We start from the raw sequence: 21,442 nt of genomic DNA, 5'->3' as shown, positions 1-21,442 counted from the left end.
CCAGGCCACAGGGACTTTCCGTTAGCTCTAAGGTTGATGGAGGATGAGAAATACAACCCCAGACTCTGCAATGCCACGGGGGAAAGCAGTCCACAGCCCCAAAGAAGGCAAAAGGAGGAGGCCTTGACTCACCCTCTTCTATTCAGCCTTAGTTCACTGGTCTAGCCTGGTCTAGCAGGAGCCATGCTGGCAGGAGGACAGGTAGCCGTGCTCAGAGGTGTGGGGGCTGTCTTCCTTGGCAGCCAGAAAAAAGGCCACCCTCTTCCACCTTCATTTCCCCTCCCCCCCTTCTACATCCTTTTGAAAAGTCAGGCTCCCTCAAGCAAAATGTCCTGACTCCTGGGATGCACAGCCAGCCCAGGAAGAGACTGGATGCCAGTGTAGAACAAGGGTGGGCCAGAGAATGAAGGGCCGGGTTTCTTACTATGCCTGAGCAGATGCCAGCTGAGCGGCCTGGTACCTAACAGCCAAGTCATAGAGCTTTGTGGCTGGAGACCCCAGTGGATAAAAGACTTGCTGTGCAGACCTGAGGGCCTGGTGTCAGACCTCAGCTGGTCAAGCCAAGTTATTGCGCTCCTTGTACAGCAAGAGACCCTGTCATAGAAAACGTGGTAGAGGATGGTGGTTGAGGGTGATGCTGGACACTGGCCTCTACACATACAGACACCAAGAGACCCCAGCTCTGTGTAAGACAGGCCCTCAGATGCCTACCACCCCTCCCCCTGTGTTCTCAGAGCCCTCTGTCCTCCTCTTCCCTGGCTCTTATCGTAACCACCATTAAATATTTAATGGTGTAATTAGTTATTTACTGTCTGTCTCCCCTCCTGGACTGGAGGTCTTGGGAGGGCAGGACCAAGTGGACCTGGCTGGCTGCTGCTGCATCCCTGGCACTCAGTCCTAGCCTTGGAATTTTAGGAAATTAAACATTTGTTGAATGCAGTTAATGAGGACAGTAAATTTTTATACTTTGGAAAGGGATTTGGCAATATAACCCAAGAATTTCTTTAAAAAGCCCTAATATGAGGCAGGATGCTTTTGGATTTAATGGAGAACACTGATTCACACCGGCTCAAGCATAGAAAACATCTTCTTTCTGAACTGAGTACCAGGGAAAAACGGGCTCCAGGTTTGGCCCTGTTCTCCGTGCTGTGTGCTGTGGTCCTCGGCAGCGCTGGGTTGGGAGGTGAATTATTTGAGCCGTGGTCAGATGCCTACTCCTGAACAAATAACTTGCTGACAAGAAAACCCTTCACCTTAAGCTAATCAGAATGTGCTCAGAAACAAGATAGGGTAGCGCCTGGCCAAAGCCATTGTCTGCCAGCCAGCAAGGATGGGGCTGGGGGGCTGGGAAACTCCCAGCATTCTACACACACACACACACACCCATCACCTGCTAATCCATTGCTAAGGAAATCGGAACCAGTGCAGGAAGATTCTCATCTCAGTGTTTGCTCGTTTTCTTTGAGACAGGGTCTCTTGGAGCCCAATCTGGTGTGACCCTGAACTCCTGATCCTCCTGCCTCCACCTCCCAAGGGCTGGAATCACAGGCGTTACCCACACGCTTGCCTTGGATCAGATTCAGGAAGTAGCTGCATTGAAATATTTAAGTCAATTATGTGCTGTCTGTAACAGGGACGATTACAGTGGCATCGAAACATTTACACAAAGTGTTAATGACGTTGGGAAATGCTACGATGTGATATTAGATGAGAAATACCAGGATTTAAAATCGTATTTACAATATGAGTCCAATTGTTTTTTAAGAGCACAGAATGGTGCTGGGTTCAATACTGGCAGTGAGGCCTCTCTGAAGTATGGGGACTGTGATTTTTGACTGCACTTCAGGCTTTTCTGGGCCAGCCCCTTCTCTTCTGCCCTGCACAAACTTTTGTTCCTGCTCTTGTCATGCCCTGTGACAGCACCCCGCCTTGGGACTGTCCTCTGCGCTTTATACCCAGCCCCTTATTTAGTCCTTACAGCCGTCCTGGGAAGTAAAAGGGCTTTGATGTTTTTGTTGTTGTTTTGCTAAGGTATTTATGGAAACTCCAACAGGTTTGGGCACAAAGTCACCCAGCTAGTGTATGGGAGCCTTTGGAGTCCCACCCCAGCCTGTCTGTACTCCAAACGAGGTTGTCTGCTGCTTGCCCATAGCCAGACAGTAAAGGTCCCATTTTTCTTCTCTAGGGGTTTTGTTTGTTTTATTTGGTTTATTAAATTTTAAAAATTACATTCATTTAGTGTGGAGGTAGTGCTCCTGTACCACAGTTTGTGTGGGAAGGTTAGAGGTCAACTTTTGGCAGTTGAGTTCCCTAGGACTATGTGACTTCCAAGGGTTGAACTGAGGTTAGGCTTGGCAACAGGCCCCTTAACCACAGAACCAGGTCCTGGCCTTGGTTCTGATTGTTGCAGTGCTGGGAGGCATGGGGAGGGGTGTGTGTGAGAGTCACACCCCAGGCCATGTCATACACACTAGACAGGTGATGGCGCCCCATTTATTGAGCCAGACTTGGAGATTTATTTGTTTGTGTCATCCTTACCACCTCAGAGAGACCAAGCGAATGACCCAGAGTCACAAAGCAAGGAAGTGGTGGGGTGCAGGAGAGTCACGTGATGTCATGTGGAACCCCTTTTTCTCCCACCCACCTTCAGAACTGCCTGAAGCCCTGCCGCCCTGGGGACCATGTTTAACGGGGAGCCTGGTCCAGCCTCAGCTGGGGCCTCCAGGAATGTGGTACGGAGCTCCAGCATCAGCGGCGAGATCTGTGGATCCCAGCAAGCTGGCGGTGGGGCCGGGACCACCACGGCCAAGAAACGACGCAGCAGCCTGGGAGCCAAGATGGTGGCTATCGTCGGCCTGACCCAGTGGAGCAGAAGCACACTGCAGCTCCCCCAGCCTGGTGAGGGGTGTGGGCACCAAGAGGTGGGGAAGGGGGAGCGGAGGAGGGGAGCGTGTTGTTGAGTCCCCAGCGACTGAGGGTAGATGCACACTTTGTGGGTGCTTTATGAGTTGGTGTGTGTGATGTTCTATAGTCCTCAGTGGCCAACAGTAACAGCCCAGAGAGGGAAAATCGGGTGCTTCAGACTACACAGCGGAGGGTGGTGGCATCCAGACTTAAGCCCCAGTTGTCCCTCCCAGTTCCTGCTCTTTTCATGCTGCTGCCTCCACACACCGACTTCTGCGTGTGAAACAGCCATGCTAAGGGACCCCACACTTTTGTAGACACGTGCATCCTCACAATCCTGTTCTAGTTGTCATTTCTCAGTCCCCATAGGACAAATAACCCCACAAATATAGTTGCATAGTCTCACAGAGGTGTTGCAAAGTCACAAGAGAGGGGCATGAACACACGGCTCTTGCAGTGATGTGTCTAGGGTGTTCATTTGCTCAGGGAAGCCACTTCTAGTGTGAGGAAAGTATGGTCCAGTTATTCTCATTACACTGTCTGTGGTCATAAATAAACTCTAAATAAGGCTCTCTGAACACAGACAAAAAGGCCTGAACACATCACTTAGATGCACACGCACCTCACAAAGCCACACATGCGCCTATGTAGGGTACGCATTTTCAGACATCTGCCTACAGAACTCCAGTTAAGTTCAGACTTGGAGGGACCCACCTTGTCTCACACAGCGACATGTGGCCCCCACTTCACAGAGGAACCACTTCTCCCCACCCAGACCGCCATTTGTGGCATTGGTCCAGACACCAGCTGGCTTTGTTTTAAATCTCTTCCTGCTTATTTTGCTCAGAGTAACAACTTCCCCCAAAAACCTTCAAGTAGGCAGCTGGACGGGGGTGGGGAAGGGTAGAAAGCCGGAGTATCAGGGAGGATGCTCATCAAGACGCCCCATTGGGGCTGGTATTTGGGGGTGCTTTTCCAGACCTTAAAATAGATTTTTACAAAGCTGTCTACAGGAACACGGGGGATGGTCTTTTCCAGCGCTCCAGCTCCATGTGCTTTCTGCTCAGGGAGAGACTAGATAGGGAGGGTCTTGAGGTTATTAGTACCTTTGGGTGGGCAGTGTAGGCTTGAAAGGAGGGAACAGGAAGGTGGGAAGTTGGACTGGGACAAGGAGGGCTGGGATAAAATGAATTATTACAAAGTCCTGGACATGTTGAACCCCAGAGGTCTGTGTCTGGTATTGTTAGCACAGGAATCCACCTCCAGACTCCACAGACATCTCCTAGGCAAAGCGATTGGAAGAGACAGTCTCCAAGGCCAAGGCAGGGCCTGAATCACTGGGAGTCGTTGGAGGGGTCTGCTGTGGCTTCGGACAGCAGCAGGCTGGGGTGGGAGCAGATGCCAGGACGACCTGCTGCCTTAGGGAGAGACAAATGATGCTGGGCCCTCTGGATGCCTTGTCTTGGTGGGATGTAAGGGCATGACTAAAGGCCCAAGGTCTGGGGCCAGGGGAATTGCCCAGATGCCTTTCCAAGTGCAGGTCCCTGTGAATCATCTAATCACTGAATGTCATAGCAGGAAGGGCCCTCGAGGTCATCCCGTCTGATGTACTCATTTATCTGTGAGACTTCCAGAGCCCAAGGAGAAGGCCCTTCCCTGGAGAATGACCTCAGGCTGGCCTTTGCAGCCACTCCCCATCATTACTAGCCGGGTAGTTCAGGCAAGCTGCTTCACGTCTCTGAGTCTGCTGTTTGTTTGTTGGAGACAAAATATATGCTTTATAGAGATTAAATAAGATAGATGTGCAAAGGTTTCCAGCCTCTCGTGCATGGTACATGGGAGGCACTCACAAAAGCATTGGTACTTTTTTAAAAGGTTTATTTTTTATTATTTTTAATGGTGTGCATGTGTGCATGCATTCGTGTGTGCATGTGTGTCTGTGTACATGCACGCGTGCATATGTTCATACATCCGTGCATGTACACGTGCAGGTTTTGAGTATGCCAGCGCCTCAGCTTGGGGCATCATCCTGGCTGGGAGACTCTGGGACTACAGGCCAGTATGTGGTCACTTCACCAGGGATTGCTGCTCTGAGAAGAGATCTCAGAAGGGTACTCCTGTTGCCCCAAGTGGAACAGCTTGATTCCCTGTAGGGCTGGGCTATGGGGAGTCAGGAAGAATTCCCCTCCTGGGTCTAGCCCTTGGGGCTCTTGGCTTTCTCTTGCGAGAACCCCACTCCTCCAGTTCATCGATACCCTTTTCCTCTTTGTTCCTTTGCCCCAGTTTACATAGTCTGGTACCCCTAGGCCTCTGCCTGTCTGCCTGCTTCCTGTTTGTCATTATGCTGCCCTATTACAGCCTCCAGAATCTCACCCTGTGCTTGAGGGCTAGTTCTGGCTTCAGAGCTCTCCATGGGACTTTCCGGTCGGGCCTCAGTTTCCTCTTCTGTAAAATGGAGCTAACAATGCACTCTCCCAGCTTCCTTTGGGAACTGTCAGTTCTCTAAAATGTAGGAGCAATGAAGGGTGGGGTTGGAGTTTTAGGGTCCTAGGACCTAAGTAAAATCAGGCCTGGCATTAGTTAGACTGAGCCCACGTGGAGTCATGCGGGGTAGAAGGAGCCTCTTTCTTAAATGTCCAGTACCAAGGACAGAGATCTTCCTGCCTGAGCCTAAGACTGCCAGTCTTCTGCATGTGATGGGACAGATAAAAACACTGAATTATTGCAACCACTTGGACCAGTTCTAGAGAGAAACTATAAAGTATTCCTTGGGTCAGCAGGGGCCGAGACTGGACAGGAACCAAGCCAGTGGGAGGATTTTTCTCTTGAGTTTGCAAGACCTTTCCCCCTTCCCCTGAAGACACGGGAGTTTAATCTCTGCTGAGTCACAGCTCCAAGAGAGGAAGCATCAAGGAGAGCAAGTGACATGTCAGCGGGCAAGGAGTCTGAGGGCCTGCTGGTGGCCTGTGGGATAGGGGAGGAGCCTGGAGAAGTGTATCTGACCTTTCAGGATTCTGCTCAGTTCCCACTCACGGGCGCTCACACTGCGTTGGGCAAGTCTTATCTAAGAAGGTAATTTCACTTCCAAATGGGCCGGAGCTTTCCCAGGCTCTAAAAGAGCGTGTGTTGAGGGGGTGAAGATGTGAGGGGGAGGCAGAGTGACTTTCAGCCCCCCCCCCTCCACAGAGCCATCTGTCTTCTAACTGGGTTAGAGGGGATGAGGCAATTAGGAGCCAGGGACAGAGAGAGTCCCATGGTAGGTCACATGCCATGTGTGGGTGGACATGGTTATGTGTGGAGAGTAGACAGGCTCAGTTCTAGGTATTAAAGATCACCTATATATAACTTGTCTGACAGTGTACATTATGTCCATGTAAGATCCGGAGGGCCTGTGTAACTTTGTATAAACAGACACATGATATCATACATAAGATTATTGTATTTATATATGTGATAATAAGCATTCCTGTGTGTCTGTTTTATGCATATGTAAGAGAAATATGCCTGAGCTAAAATGACTGTGTGTGTGTGTGTGTGTATGTATGTGTGTGTGTGTGTGTCACAGTGGCTTGCATTGCGTTTAGAGAACACATCTTTCTGCACGTTGCCCCTGTTCTCATCACCCCACCTCCATCACCCTATCTGCTAGTATTTGCCCTCCTGACCTTCTCTCATCCGGTGGGGACATCCTGAAAGGTAAATAGGGCAAGGCAGGAAGAATAAGCCTTCCTTTCCCAAGCCGTGGACTTGAACATTCTCTCGCCAGCCCTCTATCGGCTGCCTTCAGGGAAAAGTGTGCCACCACCCTGCCCTAGGCACCCTTGCAGGCCACTCAACTGACAGTTTTCTTGGGCCTATAACTGGTGGCAGCAAATGGCTCCTTTGGTACCAGTCTCTGAGTGCCACTTCCCTCCCCGTCAAGTTGATCAGCAATCAAGCTTTAGCAGGGGAGTCCCTGCAAAACCCCAGCCTGTCTCCCCCCCCCCACACACACACACCCCCGCCCAGGAGGAGAGCTGTCTAGAGGGACCACACTGCAATGCTAAGGAGGTTGCCATGGAAACCCAGGCAGGCTGGTGTGCTACTCAGAGAGGGAAAGTGCCCTGTGTTTCCTGCCAGGCTGAGGATGGGGCTGGGGGCCCCTGAGTAGAAGGTGCAGAGACAGGGTGAAGGGTTCTGCTGTGGACTTTCTCAAATCCAGTATCGGCCCAGGTCAAGCTAGCCACCCGCCCCTCCCGGAGTCTCGCCTTGCAAGGTCCAACTTGACATTTGTGATGCTTTCCGTTTTAGACTCACCTCGAGGAGGCAAGTTTCAAATGGTCAGGCTTCCAGTGGGGTTTTTCTAGGGCAGCAGAGAGGCGGTCTTTTGAGTCTGGTAGGATATCCAAAAGAGGGAAAGTAAATCTGGAAATCCCAGAACAGACAAACTTTCCAGAAATGAGAGAAAGGGGCTCAGTCTAAAACAGAATGGAAAGGCAGAGTTAAGAGAACCTAGTGGAGAGGGAGGGCTCCAAGGTCGCAGGACCTGTAGCTAGCTGCATTCTATTGGGGCACACAGCATGTCCCTGGGCAGCTTTCTCTGTACCATGACCCTGCTGGACTTGACCAGTCTTAGGGTCAGCTCAATGGTGTCCCAGCCTTAGCAGGTCCCCCCACCCGCTTCTGCCCAGAGGATCACTTTGGTAGCACTCTTTGAGAAGCCTAGGCCATGTTTTGACCTTGTTCCCTCTCTCTCCTTGGGTCGGGGACCCCAGAAGGGGCCACTAAGAAGCTGCGCAGCAACATCCGACGGAGCACGGAGACCGGCGTTGCGGTGGAGATGCGGAGCCGCGTCACACGCCAGGGCAGTCGGGAGTCTACGGATGGGAGCACCAACAGTAACAGCTCCGAGGGCACGTGCGTTCACCTGCCAACTTGGTTTCCAGCCAAGATGTTTGCATACCTCCCTGCTCCAGCCTCCCTTCCCCTCTCCTAGATATCTGGTCCCCGGGTCCCAGGTCTTCCCGGAGCCCCCAGCAGAACACCTCAGAGAAGCACATTATTTGGTCTTTTGTTTCAGAAGGGACGCAGGCTTCCTGTTTCCCGCCCTCCCATCACCTGCCCTGCTCCAGAGGAGATGAGCAGAAAGGAAAATGTGACCCTAAATTCCTTTTAAGCCTAAGCTCATTTTCATGGCTTAGTTGTGTGAAGTCTCTATGAATCACCTTGCTTGGAGATTAAGGAAGGAAATTGGACCAGATCCATGTGTTTAGAACTGTTACATCTTACCTTGTGACTCCTTAGGCAGGAAGGAGAATCGCTGTGGTGGGTCAAAAGCAGCATTAGAGGAAGAACTAGAAAACGCAGGGGAGCCTGTGTGGCAGGGGAGCCTGTGTGGCCCTGTGTGGCAGGGGAGCCTGTGTGGCCCTGTGTGGCAGGGGAGCCTGTGTGGCCCTGTGTGGCAGGGGAGCCTGTGTGGCAGGGGAGGAGGACGGCCGGGAGACCTTAGTTGAGCTCTTCATCCAGGATGCACGTAGGTCAGCAGTGCGCCGAGGTGTTGACAGGCCCTTTTCCTTCTGCATGTGAGCTGGAGTAAGCATTTGAAAGTCAGCGCTTACACTGCAGCTCTGTTCAAAATCAGAGTTTGTAGGTGTTCTGCTTCTGTCTCATCAAGGCCCTATTATTTTCAGTCTCGAGATCCTGTGGCTTATTTAATATTGAGTTATTGTCTCTCACCACTGTGCAGTGAGCCCTTGGCATCCCTATGGGATTGGTTCCAAGACCTCGCATGGATCTAAACCCCACAGCTTCTTGAATCCCTTAGATACACTGGCATAGTGTTTGCACAGTACCTAGACACATCTTCCTGTGTACATCACGTCCTCTCTCGATCACTTGTAACACCCAGTCAAAGCTAAATGCAGTAGAGATACTCACACAGGAATTTCTGTAAAGCTGGGGCTGGCGTTGAATTCAGAATTCTCCTGCCTCAGCCTCTTGAGCACAGGCATTATAGGTGTATACCCCAATTCCCAGCCTAGATGGTATTGTTTAAAGAATAATGATAAAAAAAAAATCTGTTTGTGCCCAGTACAGACAACTTTTTTCTTCATACTTTCAATCTATGGTTGGTTGAATCCACAGATGCAAAGGCCATAGACACAGACAGTCAACTGTATCTTCTACCATGGAAACAAGTAGCCATTAGTGTTTACTACCTCCTACCTTGTCCACAGCATTGACGGTACCTCAGGCTAGTCACTCCCTGTCTGGGAGCCATGTGCTATGAGTTAACACTTGTACGCATCCTGAGTGAGTGTGGACAGCACCAGTGTCTCCTTTTACAAGTGAGGGAACTGGGGCTCCTGGACGGCAGAGGCTCTTTACCCACCAGCACACTTTTTAGGACACAAGCCATTGTCTACACCAAGGTCACTTGGTTCCATAACCTTTATTCATAATCTCTGTATTGAATACTAGTCACCCCCCACCCCTGCCCCACTCCGGAGACTTGAGTCTGCATCTCTCCTTTTCCTCTGAGGCTCACTGTCCTCAGAATGTGACACGAGGGGTGGCTGTGGTGGTGCACACCTACAAACCCAGCACCTGAGAGGTGGAGGCAGGACTAAGAGTTTAAGGTCAGAGACTTAACTACATAGTGCGTTCCAAACCAGTCTGGACTATACAAGAGGCATTATGTCAGGAAAAGAGGGCTGAGTGGAGAGAGCAAGAGGAAGACCAAAACACGAGAGGGCTGGGGAGTGGCTTAGTCATAACACGCTTGCTGTACAAGCATGGGAAACTGGGTGGAATAGAGGTCTCCAGCACCCGTGTAGAAAGGCTGGATGTAATTGTGCACGTGCCTATAATCCCATTATTGAGGAGACAGACGGGATCCCTAGGGCTTGCTAGCGGCCAGTCTTTCCAAATCTATAGACTCTAGGCTCAGTAAAAGATTATCTAAACAATTAAGGTCGAAAATGATTGAGGAAAATACCCAATGATGACCTCTGGCTCTTGAACACACACACACACACAGAGTATGCACATATATACCCACCTTAATCCACAAAAAGAATGACACTAGGCTATTGTTGATCATGGTTAATAAAAGTAGATGCCTTGAAGCCACTTCCTTAAGGTGGAAGATGAGCCTTGTAAGAGAAACGCGGGTTCTGTCCCATAAACCCATTGCCCCCTGCCCGTCACTGACTACTAAGTCCCTATTCCAAACTGTCCAACAGGTGTTCGTCTCTGACCCACCTTTTATGGCGGCCACTAAGAGAGCTGCATATTCTAGTTCATGTGGCCCTTGAGCAAGCTGTCCCTGTTGGCTGTACCCAAAACATCTGGGCCTAAGGACACAAAAGCGGCGGAGGCAGAAGCAAAGTTCATTGCCATTTGTTGTATCTCATGTTTCTAGAACTTTTCCTTCACATCATCCCCCAGCGAGCCAGGTATCACCCCTGTTGCAGACAAGCCTAGTCTCTTACCTCTTGGAAATGCCTGTGTCATCTGTAAAATTGGATACTGGCTCCTACCACACAGCCTGGTTGTAAGGATTAGTAATACAAGGCTCGCGAACCGTTCAATGCGCCGCTGGCAGCTGGCCCACTTTCAGTCACTGTCGGTTTTTCTTGTTACTGTTTCCAGCCCCTCCCCTCCAGTCACAGACCACCCACAATCACCTGCCATTCATCACAACCTCATCGTTAGGTTATTTTGGTCCCTGCTGCCGTTTTGAGAATCACCTCACTTTATTGACTTGAATTTTAAATTTCTGGTTTAAAAAAAAAAAATCAAACCTCAGTTCTTGGAACTCATTCCAGGCCCGTAAGAGTCCATCCAGCTTGTCTCTCATTGTTGGCCTTGGCATGCTTTCATGGGGATGCCTGCGTCCAGCAAGCCCTGCCCTCTAACGCTCACTTTGGAAATCTCTGGGGCTTGGGCTGGGATGTAGCTCAATTGGTAGTATGTTTGTCCAGCATGCATGAAGCTCCTGGGTTCGTCCCTAGCACTGTGTAAGCTGAGCATGCTGGTACATGCCTGCAATCCCAGAAGGCAGAGCTGTCATGATCAGGAATTCAGGGTCAACCTTGACTACATCATGAGTCTGGGGCCAGCTTGGGATGCACAGGACCTTGTTTCAAAAAATAAGAATTCAATGTCTTAAATATCTTCATTAGTCTCTCTCTCTCTTGTGGTTTTTTGAGACATGTTTTCTTTGTAGCTTTGGAGCCCATCCTGATACTCACTCTTGTAGACCAGGCTGGTCTCGAACTCACAGAGATCCGCTTGCCTCTGCCTCCCAAGTGCTGGGATTAAAGGTGTGTGCCACCACCACCTGGCTTCTTCCTTAGTTTCTTTAATGATATCAAAATATCTTTCTCCAAGCCAGACACTGTAGTACCTGCTTGTTACCCACTTGGGAGACTGAGGCAGGATGGTCATGACTCTGAGGCTAGCCTTGGCTACGTAGTGACATCTAGGTCAGCCAGAAGTACACAGTGGGACTGTCTAAATCATGAAGCCTGAAATATCTTCACTGTGCAGCAGTGAATAAGTGTTCACTCCCCGTTAGAGTGATGTAGTCACACCGTCTAGGTGAGAAACGGAGCCATGGCTACCCACATGCAGGGCCCCTGCATCTGTCCTCGCCCTCACGTGCCCCCTGCTGCCCTCACATGCCCTCTGCTTTCTTCTGCAGGTTTATTTTTCCCACACGGCTTGGAGCTGAAAGCCAGTTCAGTGATTTTCTGGATGGCCTGGGACCAGCCCAGATTGTGGGGCGACAGACGCTGGCAACACCTCCCATGGGTAAGTCTTGCGGAGGAAGGACAAGCAGGGGGGCACAGCAGAAGGAGCTCAGTGGGGCCCTGTGTGTGGAGGGACAAGAGCCCCAGCCTTCCTCTCCTCGCTGCTCAGCAGCAGCTTTTCCAGACGTGTAAGGGTCCCCCCTACCCTGCAGTCACCCTCCCCTGCTGTGTAAACCGAGTCACAGTGTTGGCTCCTGCTGACCTTCTCTGACCGCAGGCAAATAAGCCACTTCCCTTCTCTACCCCTCGATTTCCTCATCAGGGGGAAAATGGTATCAGTAATCCTGCTTTATTCTCCAGTCTCAGAACCCGTCCTGAGCTCCTGCTAGATCCTTTCTGTAAAGCATTTTAATGTTCTCCTTAGGAGCTGTGGCTAATTGGACCTCTTACTCCCAGCAGCCTCTGGCACCAGGGGACCTTTAGCCATTTTCTCATCTCTTCCTGGCAGCTGGGAAGTGCTTCTCAAAGCCCACATCGGGTCCTCTTAGCAGCTCTCAGGGCTTCTGTTCCCATGACCGGGCAGGCCTCCCCATCAGTCTGACCTGAACTTTGCCCAATCCGGATGTCTTTTCTCAGCCCCATTCTGACAGTTTTTGACGTTTTGGCCCTCACAGCAGGAGAGGGAAATGAGCACAGGGGAGCTGGGGTTGTAGGATGGTTTAGAACTCTGTGGCACTGTTCTTTCCTTGGGGGAGGGATCCCCAAGACCCTCAGAGTTAAGGTCCACTCTCTTCTGGCCCTAGGTATTGGATTTGTTTAATTCTAAGATTTCGGTTGGTACTGGAGCCTGCTCAATATCCCAACCCCTTATCCCTACAAACACTGAGGAGTGCCAGCCATTTCCATGTCTTCAATGACCCTTCAGAACCTAGAATATTTTGTGTGTGGTGCCCCCTTGTGTTCCAAACCAGGAAAGACAAGTGTACATTCACTTGGGCATCTCTTGATAGGTTGAGATTCTTTGGTCTCATGGCCGAGGCCAGCAATCTCTCACTGGAGGGAGAAAGGTGAGCTTCAGGGTGTCTCTGGGTGTGGTGAATCCTACCTCCAAAGTATGCAGGTACCAATAACATGGTGGCTCTGATGTTTGACTGAACTCTCTCACCCATTTAATATTGGGCGGGGGGGGGGGGGGGAGGTAGACAGACCAAGTTTATAATTCTACACCCATTTGAAGAGTGTTCCAAACAACTACTATATGATTCTAAACTTAGCTCACCCACGATGAAGTCAGCCTGACCGAAGCCTTTCCCGTTTTGGAGTGAGTTAAGAACTCTCAGCTTTCAGCACACAAGTGGTGGGCCTACCCTGCTCCCTTTGTCCAGGGTCAAAGATGTCCTGGGCAGGGTCACAGTTTGGCATCTCTTTGCATGGATACTCTTGTCTGACATATACTAAAGAGACTGGCTCAGGGCTGCGGTGTAGGCTCTGGCCCCAGACTTGCCTGTTCTATGTAGTGAACCAGGTCAGTGAGAGTTTGGCAGCCATGAGCTATGACCTAAGCATGAGCCCCTTGAGGGTCATTCCCCCATAGCCTGTCACAGTCTTTGTCAGTCCCTTTGACGTCATCTTCTGAGAGCTTGCTCTGTCACCAGGCATCCCCTGCAGAGTGGTGTCCTCTGCTCCATCTTCCAGCCGCCCCATCCCGCTTCACCTGGATTCTGTTCTTCTCCCTTGCAGGAGATGTGCACATTGCCATCATGGACCGGAGTGGTCAGCTGGAGGTGGAAGTGATTGAAGCTCGGGGCCTGACCCCCAAACCAGGCTCCAAATCCCTCCCAGGTGAGGCTGAGCAGGTGGGAGATTTGAGGAAGGATCCTGGCCGGGATGGGGTACCAGCAAGTCCTGAGCTCACCAGTGCCCTTAGAGCAGTGCTGCTGACAGTGACTCAAACCTTGCCTGGAAGGTGGGTGGGCAAAGTGATCCAGCTCGTCCCACCCCTCCCCCCCCCCCCCCGCCCCTTACCAGAACCACCTGGAGGGTGGAGACTAGGCAGGCTGTGGCATCTCTCCCAACCATGCTCCTTCATTTTCAGCCACCTATATCAAGGCTTACCTGCTGGAGAACGGGGCATGTGTGGCCAAGAAAAAAACTAAGGTGGCCAAGAAGACTTGCGATCCCTTGTACCAGCAGGCTCTGCTCTTTGAGGAGGGGCCCCACGGCAAGGTGCTGCAGGTCAGTGTTTACAGGGTAGCCCTTCAAGTTCAGGTCAAGCATCCAACCATTTACCTCACCTCTTTTATTATTGTGGGGGTACACTTGTGCCAGGGGGCACACGTGTAGAGTGGAACCACTTCTTTTTCACCTTGACGTGGCTTCCAGGGATTGAATGAGGTCCTCTGGCCCCTGTAGAAAGCACTTCACCGGCTGAGCCATCTTGACTTCTCTCTCCCCTCCCCCTTCTTGTTCCCCTCTGTATTTGATTTTCACAACCCATGCTTCTGTTCCCTATCAGTTCGTAGGGTTTAGAGCCTAGCGAAATAGCTCCCCAGTTCCCCCAGCTGGGCAGGAGAAGCAGGTCTTATTCAGTGGCTGCCTCCACTTTCCTACCTGTGCTTTGTACCTCACTGGGTACTGGGTGTTGCTAGGTGCTCTCTAGAGTGATTTGTGTCTTTCTCAGAACTTATTTAAGGCGGGGTCTCAGATGAAGGGACTGCCCAGTTGAGAGATGAGCAGAAAGGAGCCCAAGTCTAGGTGACTCAGGCCTGCCAGCTCCTTGAGAATACGTCATGTATTGGCGGTGACTCTTCCTGATGAGCCCTGGGGAGCGGTGTTGCCTTATTGTACCCCTGCAGTAGATGAACCGGAGTTCACGTAGGCCTAGGTGATGTTCCTGACTCAGTCCTTCTTGGCACTCATTGTGCTTAGGGTGTGTGGAGAAGAGATGGCCCAGAGGTGAAGAGTGTGTGCTACACATGTAGAAGACAGTTCCTGATGTTGTGGTGACCCACAACTGCCTTAGCTCCAGCCCCAGGAGGTCCCTGTACCTCTGGCCTCTGTGGGCACCTGCCCTCGTGTTTATGCATATACACATTTTTTAAAATTGTTAGTGGCTGGGTGCCTATGTGAAAACTCTAAGTTAGAAGGGGTGGTGGCTTGCCTTGCCTGAAGCCTGTCTTGCCTTTTCTTTGTAAGGGACACCTGAGTGAGATTCATTCTAAAGGAGAAAATATTCTGGCTGAGTTTTGGATACTCAGGCCAATTGGGGCTGTAGAGGCAACTGCTCACCTCAGGGCACTTGGGAAGCCAGAAGAGCCTGGAATCCCATAATCCCCTCCAGGAATCCATCTCTGATGTTTTTAATCTTCCAGTTAGTCCAACTCACGGCAGGCTGTTCCTCTGAGCTGTGATGGTTCTGTTGAAAGGGCCCATGGGGTTACCAACCTAAGACCTGCTGAACTCTAGCTAGGGTTGTGGGGCAGAGGCCCAATATCAGATGTCTGGTTTTAAAGATGTTTGAAAAATTGAGCTAATCTCTTCCTCCTCGAGTTCCAGATGGAGACAGGGCAAGGGGCTTCTTCAGGCCCACAGCAGAGTGGAGCTATGACCCAGGCCCTGGACATGGTCTGTTCCTTGGTGGAGAGAGCTGCTGCTGGGACGTCTGGAACCAGATCTGCCCAGGATCTGATCCCAGATCACTGTGGGGCATTGTGTTGGTTAATTAAATCTCTGAACCACAGGGGGAAAAAATACATATTACAACAGTTGAGATGATGTATGGCCCCCATAGGATCCAGTCTGCCATGTCCCAGGTGCTCAGAAAGTACCTGCCCATATCAAGTTTAATTTCTACTCTCCCATCTGTACCCTGGGGAAGCAGGTAGGTTCCTGGGCCCCCTGCCCAGTCCTGGAGGTTCAGTGCATCACTCTTCCTCCCCCTGCTGCCAGGTGATCGTCTGGGGAGACTATGGCCGTATGGACCACAAGTGCTTCATGGGCATGGCCCAGATTATGCTGGACGAGCTGGACCTGAATGCCGCAGTCACCGGCTGGTACAAACTCTTCCCCACATCCTCTGTGGCCGACTCCACACTCGGATCCCTTACCAGGCGTCTGTCCCAGTCCTCTTTGGAGAGTGCCACCAGTCCCTCCCCCTCGTGCTCCTAAGGACCTCACGGAGAACCAGAGGCCAGGGGCTGGGAGGGGGGAAGGGAGCCTGCTGGCCTCACTGCCCCCTGTACATAGTCTCTGTGTCTTTCTGGACCCCTCGCCCTGCTGCATGCCCAATGACCGCTGGGCTTGTCCCAGCTGGCAGTGGAGACTGTAGTGTATGTCCATGTATGTTTGTGGTGTATGTGTGTCCGTGTCCACATTATATCTGTCTATGTGTCTGGGTACAGTCAGTCCTGGTGACCACATGAACTGCAGTCCATGTCTCTGTATCTTGCTGGAAAGAATCCAAAGGAACATCATGTGGCCACGTCTTGCCCCTGGAGTCTCCAGGGGTGGAAGTAGGGGATGTGGCCACTGGTGGGCCTTGCTTAGCCCCAGCCTGGGTGTCTTATGGTCTCCACTTGGTTTTTCGTCCCGTCTTTTGTTTCTTTGCCTCTCCCAGCATTGCTGCTCTTTTTTGAGGAATGTAGCATCCATTGCAGCTGACTAGGAATTCAGTCTCTTCCCCCCCTACCCCAGCCGTGCTGGTGGTCATCCCATTGAATGCATCCACAGCATGTGGCATGCTCACCCCGAGCTCTACCCCGCCCTCCAGGAAGACAGAGGCTGTCTGAGGAGGAGGGGCCTTGAGAGTGTTTCTCTCTGGGGATGGCACCGTCTTACAGACCAGGTACAAGAGAGCTGAGTTCCGGGGTGCTGTCCAGACACGCTAGGGGACGTGCTAGGATCTCTTCTCCCCTAGAGTGTGCTCCAGCGTGCCAAAGGAGCTCCCAGTGGGCCCTAGGAGGGTTCCCTGTCAAAACAGATGGCCTTCTTAGGCATCAAGGATGGACCTGTCCCCTTTTGGGCTTATCCCTGAGGGAGCAGGCTTGGTAAGAGGTGTCATGGGTGGGGCTGCTTGCTGAAAGAAGGAGGGCTATGGCGGAGTTATGCCGAGGCACTCACTGTCCAGAATCCTGTCTGACCTGGGGATTAGCTGCATGAAGCTGCTCTTCAGGGTTCTGCTTTCTTTGCTCATCTGTAGACACTAGTCCCCAGCTGAGGTCCTGGATCCCCAGGCCTCCAGCCTCCTAGCCTCATGAGCAGCCTGGCTCTGCACTCGAGGGTGCCTCTGTCACCAGCTCTGTACCAGCAATACTCACCCATCCACCTCCCTCCTTTATCAAGTGGTCCCCTGCTCCTCTGGGCAGTGGCCTGCATCTGCTTCACTACCCCCCCTTGTCTGGTTGGGCTCCTCCCAACCGCTGAGAACCCTGTTGGAGGGCCTAGTGCCTAGGCTAGAGCCTGAGATGGCTATTGTTACTCCTAAAGGCTAGCTCCAGAACGCTGTATCTGTTTCTCTTCTCTTTAGCTATAGGGTGGAATTGGAGGCTGCCTGGGAGATGGCAGAGCAGCCCTGGTTCATATCCAGTAGGAAAGAGGAGGTGCTGGCGATATGGGAGAGGAAGGCTCTCTTTCTGCTTCTCTTCCAGCCCATCTCCAAGTATGGCCCTGCCTCTAGCCCAAGTACCTAGGCAGGGAGAGCTACCAGGGTAACTGAAAAATCCTTGGCATGTGTGTGAATTCCATTTGTACCAAAGCTGGGGTGCTTAAAGCCAGCCCAGCCCAACGGCCTCCCCATAATCAGTCTTGCACCCTCCTTTCAAAGAAAGGTAGTGAAGAAGCCCCCACACGAACTGAGGGTGGAGGGGAGGATAGTGAACAGGGCTGAGGATGTCTGTGCAGGCAGGTGAAGGAGGGAGGTGGTGGTCAGCCCTGCTGGCTGGGGAGAATATGTATCTCTCATATCAGTAGACACGGGACAAAGTGCTCTAACCTCCAAGCCTTGATGGACTGGGAGCAAGGAGGAAACTGGCTAGCAAAGGGCTGCTTTCATCTTGCTTGTGGTGTGTGCACTGTAAAGCAGTTCTCCAGGTGGTGTGAAAGCCATCTGGAGTGGAGGAGGGTCAGTGACCCACTGACAGCATAGACCTTTGCTGATGTGGCACTAGTCACCTTCAGAAGTGGGCGCTACCAGGAGAGAGGCTCCCAACCTTGCAGTTTCTCATTCCCAAGGGTCAGCCCAGAGGATGTGCTAGAGCCAGAGGAAGGGGTGATGCGCTGAGAACTCATGCTGGCTTGCCTGTCCATGGGCAGCGACTGTAAACTGCCTAAGAGGTGGGCACTTGGCTGTCCCGCCCCTCTCATGGAAGGTAACCCCCGCCCCAAATTGATCTTGGGGAATTCCCTCTTGTTAACACTAAATAAGTAATCCCACCTAGACTCTTGGCCACAGATGTGGGTTGTGTAAGGCTGTACATGTATTAGAGAGGCTGGATTTCAAGGTCTGTTTCTCAGCACCTGGATGCAGGGCTCCACCGGGATGCCATTCTAGAGATAGCTCTGCCCCAGAAGAGGAGTGTGACCCTTGCCTGGGCTGAGAGCCATCTGCCCTTTGAGTAAAGGACAATGGGTCAAGAAGTAACTGGGTGCTTGTGAGTTCCCTTAGCAACAGGCCACGTAACAGTCACAGGAGTGGAACTCAGTCAGTCATCCCATCTGTAGGCGGGCCAGATTCATGCCATGGCTGAGACAGGCAGGAGTGGCCCCGCAGCGATGCTGGACTCTGGGCAGTGATGAATGACTCAGAGCATGTGTCTCTGTATTTCTGCCCTGCCTGGCCTGTCCCACTTTCTGACAGATGCCTTCCCTACAAGGAAGTCAGAGATGGGACTCTGATAGGAAACATTCTCTAGGAAATGGGCCAAGTCTTGGTTTGACAGGGGGACATTTGGTCCTTTGGGGAAGAACCAGTTCCAAAGGCGCTCTTATCCAGTTTCTCCTCCCACCCAGCTTGACTGAGCATCACCTGTTCAGCGGGTCCCAGGCAATGCCAGGATGCCATGGGGTGGAAGCAGAACCAAGGGAAGCTCTAGAGAGGCGGGGTGGCGGTGCCTGGGTGGTCCTGCACTGGGGTCCAGCTCACTCTCCCAGGGGCTCGACCCCCCACCAGGGAAGCATGCCAGCTCTTCTTTACTGCCAGCCTGGGGGAGACCAGCAGCCTCCCTTTTTTAAAGACTATTGAGCCCTGCCAGGGCATTTCTTTGGAAACGAAATGTAGCACAATCTTCGACTGTGTTCCCAGGAGCCCTGTCCTACCCAGGGGCCTCCCACCGTGGGTTCCGCTTCTCCCGGGAACCCAGAGCTCCTCATACCTCACGTTCTCCATCACCCTTGGCCTAGGAAGCAGTGGCACCCCAGCAAGGCTGCTCTTCTGTGTTCTTCCGATTGCGTCCAGCACTGTGCAAACTCTTTAAGAAGTCTGCCTTTGACCGAGGTCGCTCTCCACCAGGTGGGGAGATGTGCTACTTCATGTGGGGCCTGGAGTTGGCCCAGCAGCATTTCTGTAGTGGCCACAGGGAGGTGGACAAGAAGAGTCCTGCTTCCCTAGCACCTCTTCCTCTCCTGTTCCTCTGCTGTCTCCAGCGTCCTGACACATACAGACTTGTGCTTGTGAATCGGCCCCCTCTCCTGCATCGTCTTCCGCTGGATGATCAGCGTGGAGATGGAAACGTAGACTCCTTCCCTGCCTTCTCCCTCCAGTCTGCTTCTAGCCCAGGTCCAAAGAGGCTGGGGAGATCAGCCGCCATCAGCGAGATCAGGCGTGTCACGATGGTGGCAGGATCGGCCTGGCCTGGCTGGGAAAGGGTCATTTTGAGAGTGCCTGAGCATCTCAGAGCAATGTCAGTGATGCCAAAGAGAGCGACTTGGCCTCCTTGGGCACCAGCTCTGTCGGTGGAGCTGGACAGACACAGATTAGACGTTGGCATGCCCAAGGGAAGGTCCTTGTTCTCTGACAAAGGGCTTAATCTTTCCATGTAGCAAAGCGACTCCCCTCCCCCAACCCTGAGTGTGGGCTTCTGTGGGCCCAGCATGGCTGTGCCTGTACGAAAAGCTCTGTGAGCGAGAGACCTAGTCTTCTGTCTCAGCAGGTGCTCCTTGGACAGCATTGCTTTGGAGAAACTGGCTCTGGCTGGACACTCGCCAGCAGGGACAGGGCCTTGGGCCTGCCAGGAAGTCCATACTGATGCCAGGAAGGGTCCCTGGACCTGAGCATCTGCCCCTTAGCCAATGACCTGGACAGGGATGGCTCTTCTGTACCTTTTTTTATTTTCCTCTCTTTTTGCCAGAAACTGTGACCTTGTGTGAGACTCCTCACGGGGCCTTGGCATCCTCATCTGTGAACTGGAACATTAGCTAGCTGCTCCATGGCTCCCTCCAGGCTTTGGAAGTCTGTGACTTGGTAAGGGTGGTGAGAGGCCAGGTTCGTCTCCCTTGGTTCTCATGCTGGGAGCAGGTCCTCATTTGGTCCTTGCTCAGATAATGCTCCTGACAAGAGAACCCCAGAGTCCAACAAACATGGCTTCACCTCTTTGTGAGTTGTGTGTGTCCCGCTCCCTTTCGTCACTCTCTGGTCTTGGTGAGAAAGGACTTTCTAAGGTCCCGAAATGTCACCACCTCAGCTGAATCCTGAGTAGGGCCATTCCCCATTCTGCTTCTAGATGACAGCCCAGGAAGAGTGGACGCTCAGAACCTTTTAAAGGCATTCTCTGATGGGATGAGAGAAGGAACTTCCTCCCATATATTTGGTTTTTTAAAATCCCTTCTTCTTCCCAAATGTCTTCTCCCAAGCGTTATCTCGGAAGACGGAGTGGCTGCTTCCTCAGGGAAAGCAGACCTGAGATTTCTAGCGTGGAAACTCACAGGAGGCAGGAACCCCTTTTTTAGACTTTCCAAATGTATCCTGCAAAGAGAGAAAGCGAGAGCTGTTAGGGACCGACAAGCACACTGTTTAGATATCTGAGCTCTCCGCAGTTTCTGTGTGCAGTGTCTTCACACGGTGGCTCCTGGATGGCAGGTGGACAGCTGGGAGGGAACGCTGGCTGTCTCATGTGACGTCCTTGCCAATCCCCTTGAGGAGAAAATTCTTCACACAGCTTCTGCATGTACAGTATTTGGGCAGAAAAAAAAATTAAAGTTCATTTGAAATTGGTTTCACGCGTGGCTTTCTGATGATTGAATAATGAAAGACGGGGGATGCTGCCTTGGCCGAGAGACAGCAGAGAGGTGTACAGCTTATAAAAGGCACGGCCCCTGCTGGGAGCTTAGCTGCTACAGCGATAACTCCTGAGCCTTGGAGTCAGACTGGCCAGTTGGTTTCCCAGGGTGGTCTCCCAGGGACCCTTGTTTACTGGCCCTCAAAGTTTTCTGTCTCCACAGACTCACAGAACACACCTCAATAGAGCGGACAGGAAGGACAGGGCAAAGGCTGCTCAGGTATGAGGTGACTCTGCCTCACCTGATAGAAACAGCCAACAGTAGTCGAGCTCTGGAGTTGGGGGTCTTGCAGTAATCACTGACCTCGGCAGCACCCTTTGCCCTCCCTGTCTGTAAAAGATGTGAAAATCCTAAATACAAACCGTGAATTCCAACCATTGCTAAAATGTGGTACAACATGATTAAGCAGTGTTTATCATCAGCATGCAAGGTATATCATTATTATTAGAAAAATTCATCTCTGTAATTTACTATATTAATAGATAAAAGGAGAAAATGTGTTTATCCTAATACAGAAAAGACATAAAAGTTTA

At 51.8% G+C, this 21,442-nt stretch overlaps 1 protein-coding gene across 7 annotated transcripts in view; it reads left to right on the top strand.

Moving 5' to 3' along the window:
- Rims3 (regulating synaptic membrane exocytosis 3) overlaps positions 1 to 21,234 on the top strand; it is a 40,782-nt gene extending 19,548 nt beyond the window's left edge. For all 7 annotated transcript variants that reach the window (XM_041651868.1, XM_041651862.1, XM_041651864.1 and 4 more), the window contains 6 exons: positions 2,651 to 2,898; positions 7,659 to 7,800; positions 11,591 to 11,700; positions 13,380 to 13,481; positions 13,735 to 13,874; positions 15,588 to 21,234. In XM_041651868.1, coding sequence (XP_041507802.1) covers positions 2,682 to 2,898; positions 7,659 to 7,800; positions 11,591 to 11,700; positions 13,380 to 13,481; positions 13,735 to 13,874; positions 15,588 to 15,806 — 930 coding nt within the window. In that variant the 5' untranslated portion in view covers positions 2,651 to 2,681 and the 3' untranslated portion in view covers positions 15,807 to 21,234. The remainder of the gene's footprint in view (positions 1 to 2,650; positions 2,899 to 7,658; positions 7,801 to 11,590; positions 11,701 to 13,379; positions 13,482 to 13,734; positions 13,875 to 15,587) is intronic.
- The last annotated feature ends 208 nt before the right edge of the window (positions 21,235 to 21,442 follow it).

The sequence above is a fragment of the Microtus oregoni genome, unplaced genomic scaffold, assembly GCF_018167655.1.
Source record: "Microtus oregoni isolate MIOR12 unplaced genomic scaffold, Mior012 000005F_ref0000423, whole genome shotgun sequence".
NCBI classification, from domain to species: Eukaryota; Metazoa; Chordata; class Mammalia; order Rodentia; family Cricetidae; genus Microtus; species Microtus oregoni.
The sequence above is the reverse complement of the archived record's forward strand: the minus strand, read 5'-3'. Positions and strand labels throughout refer to the sequence as shown.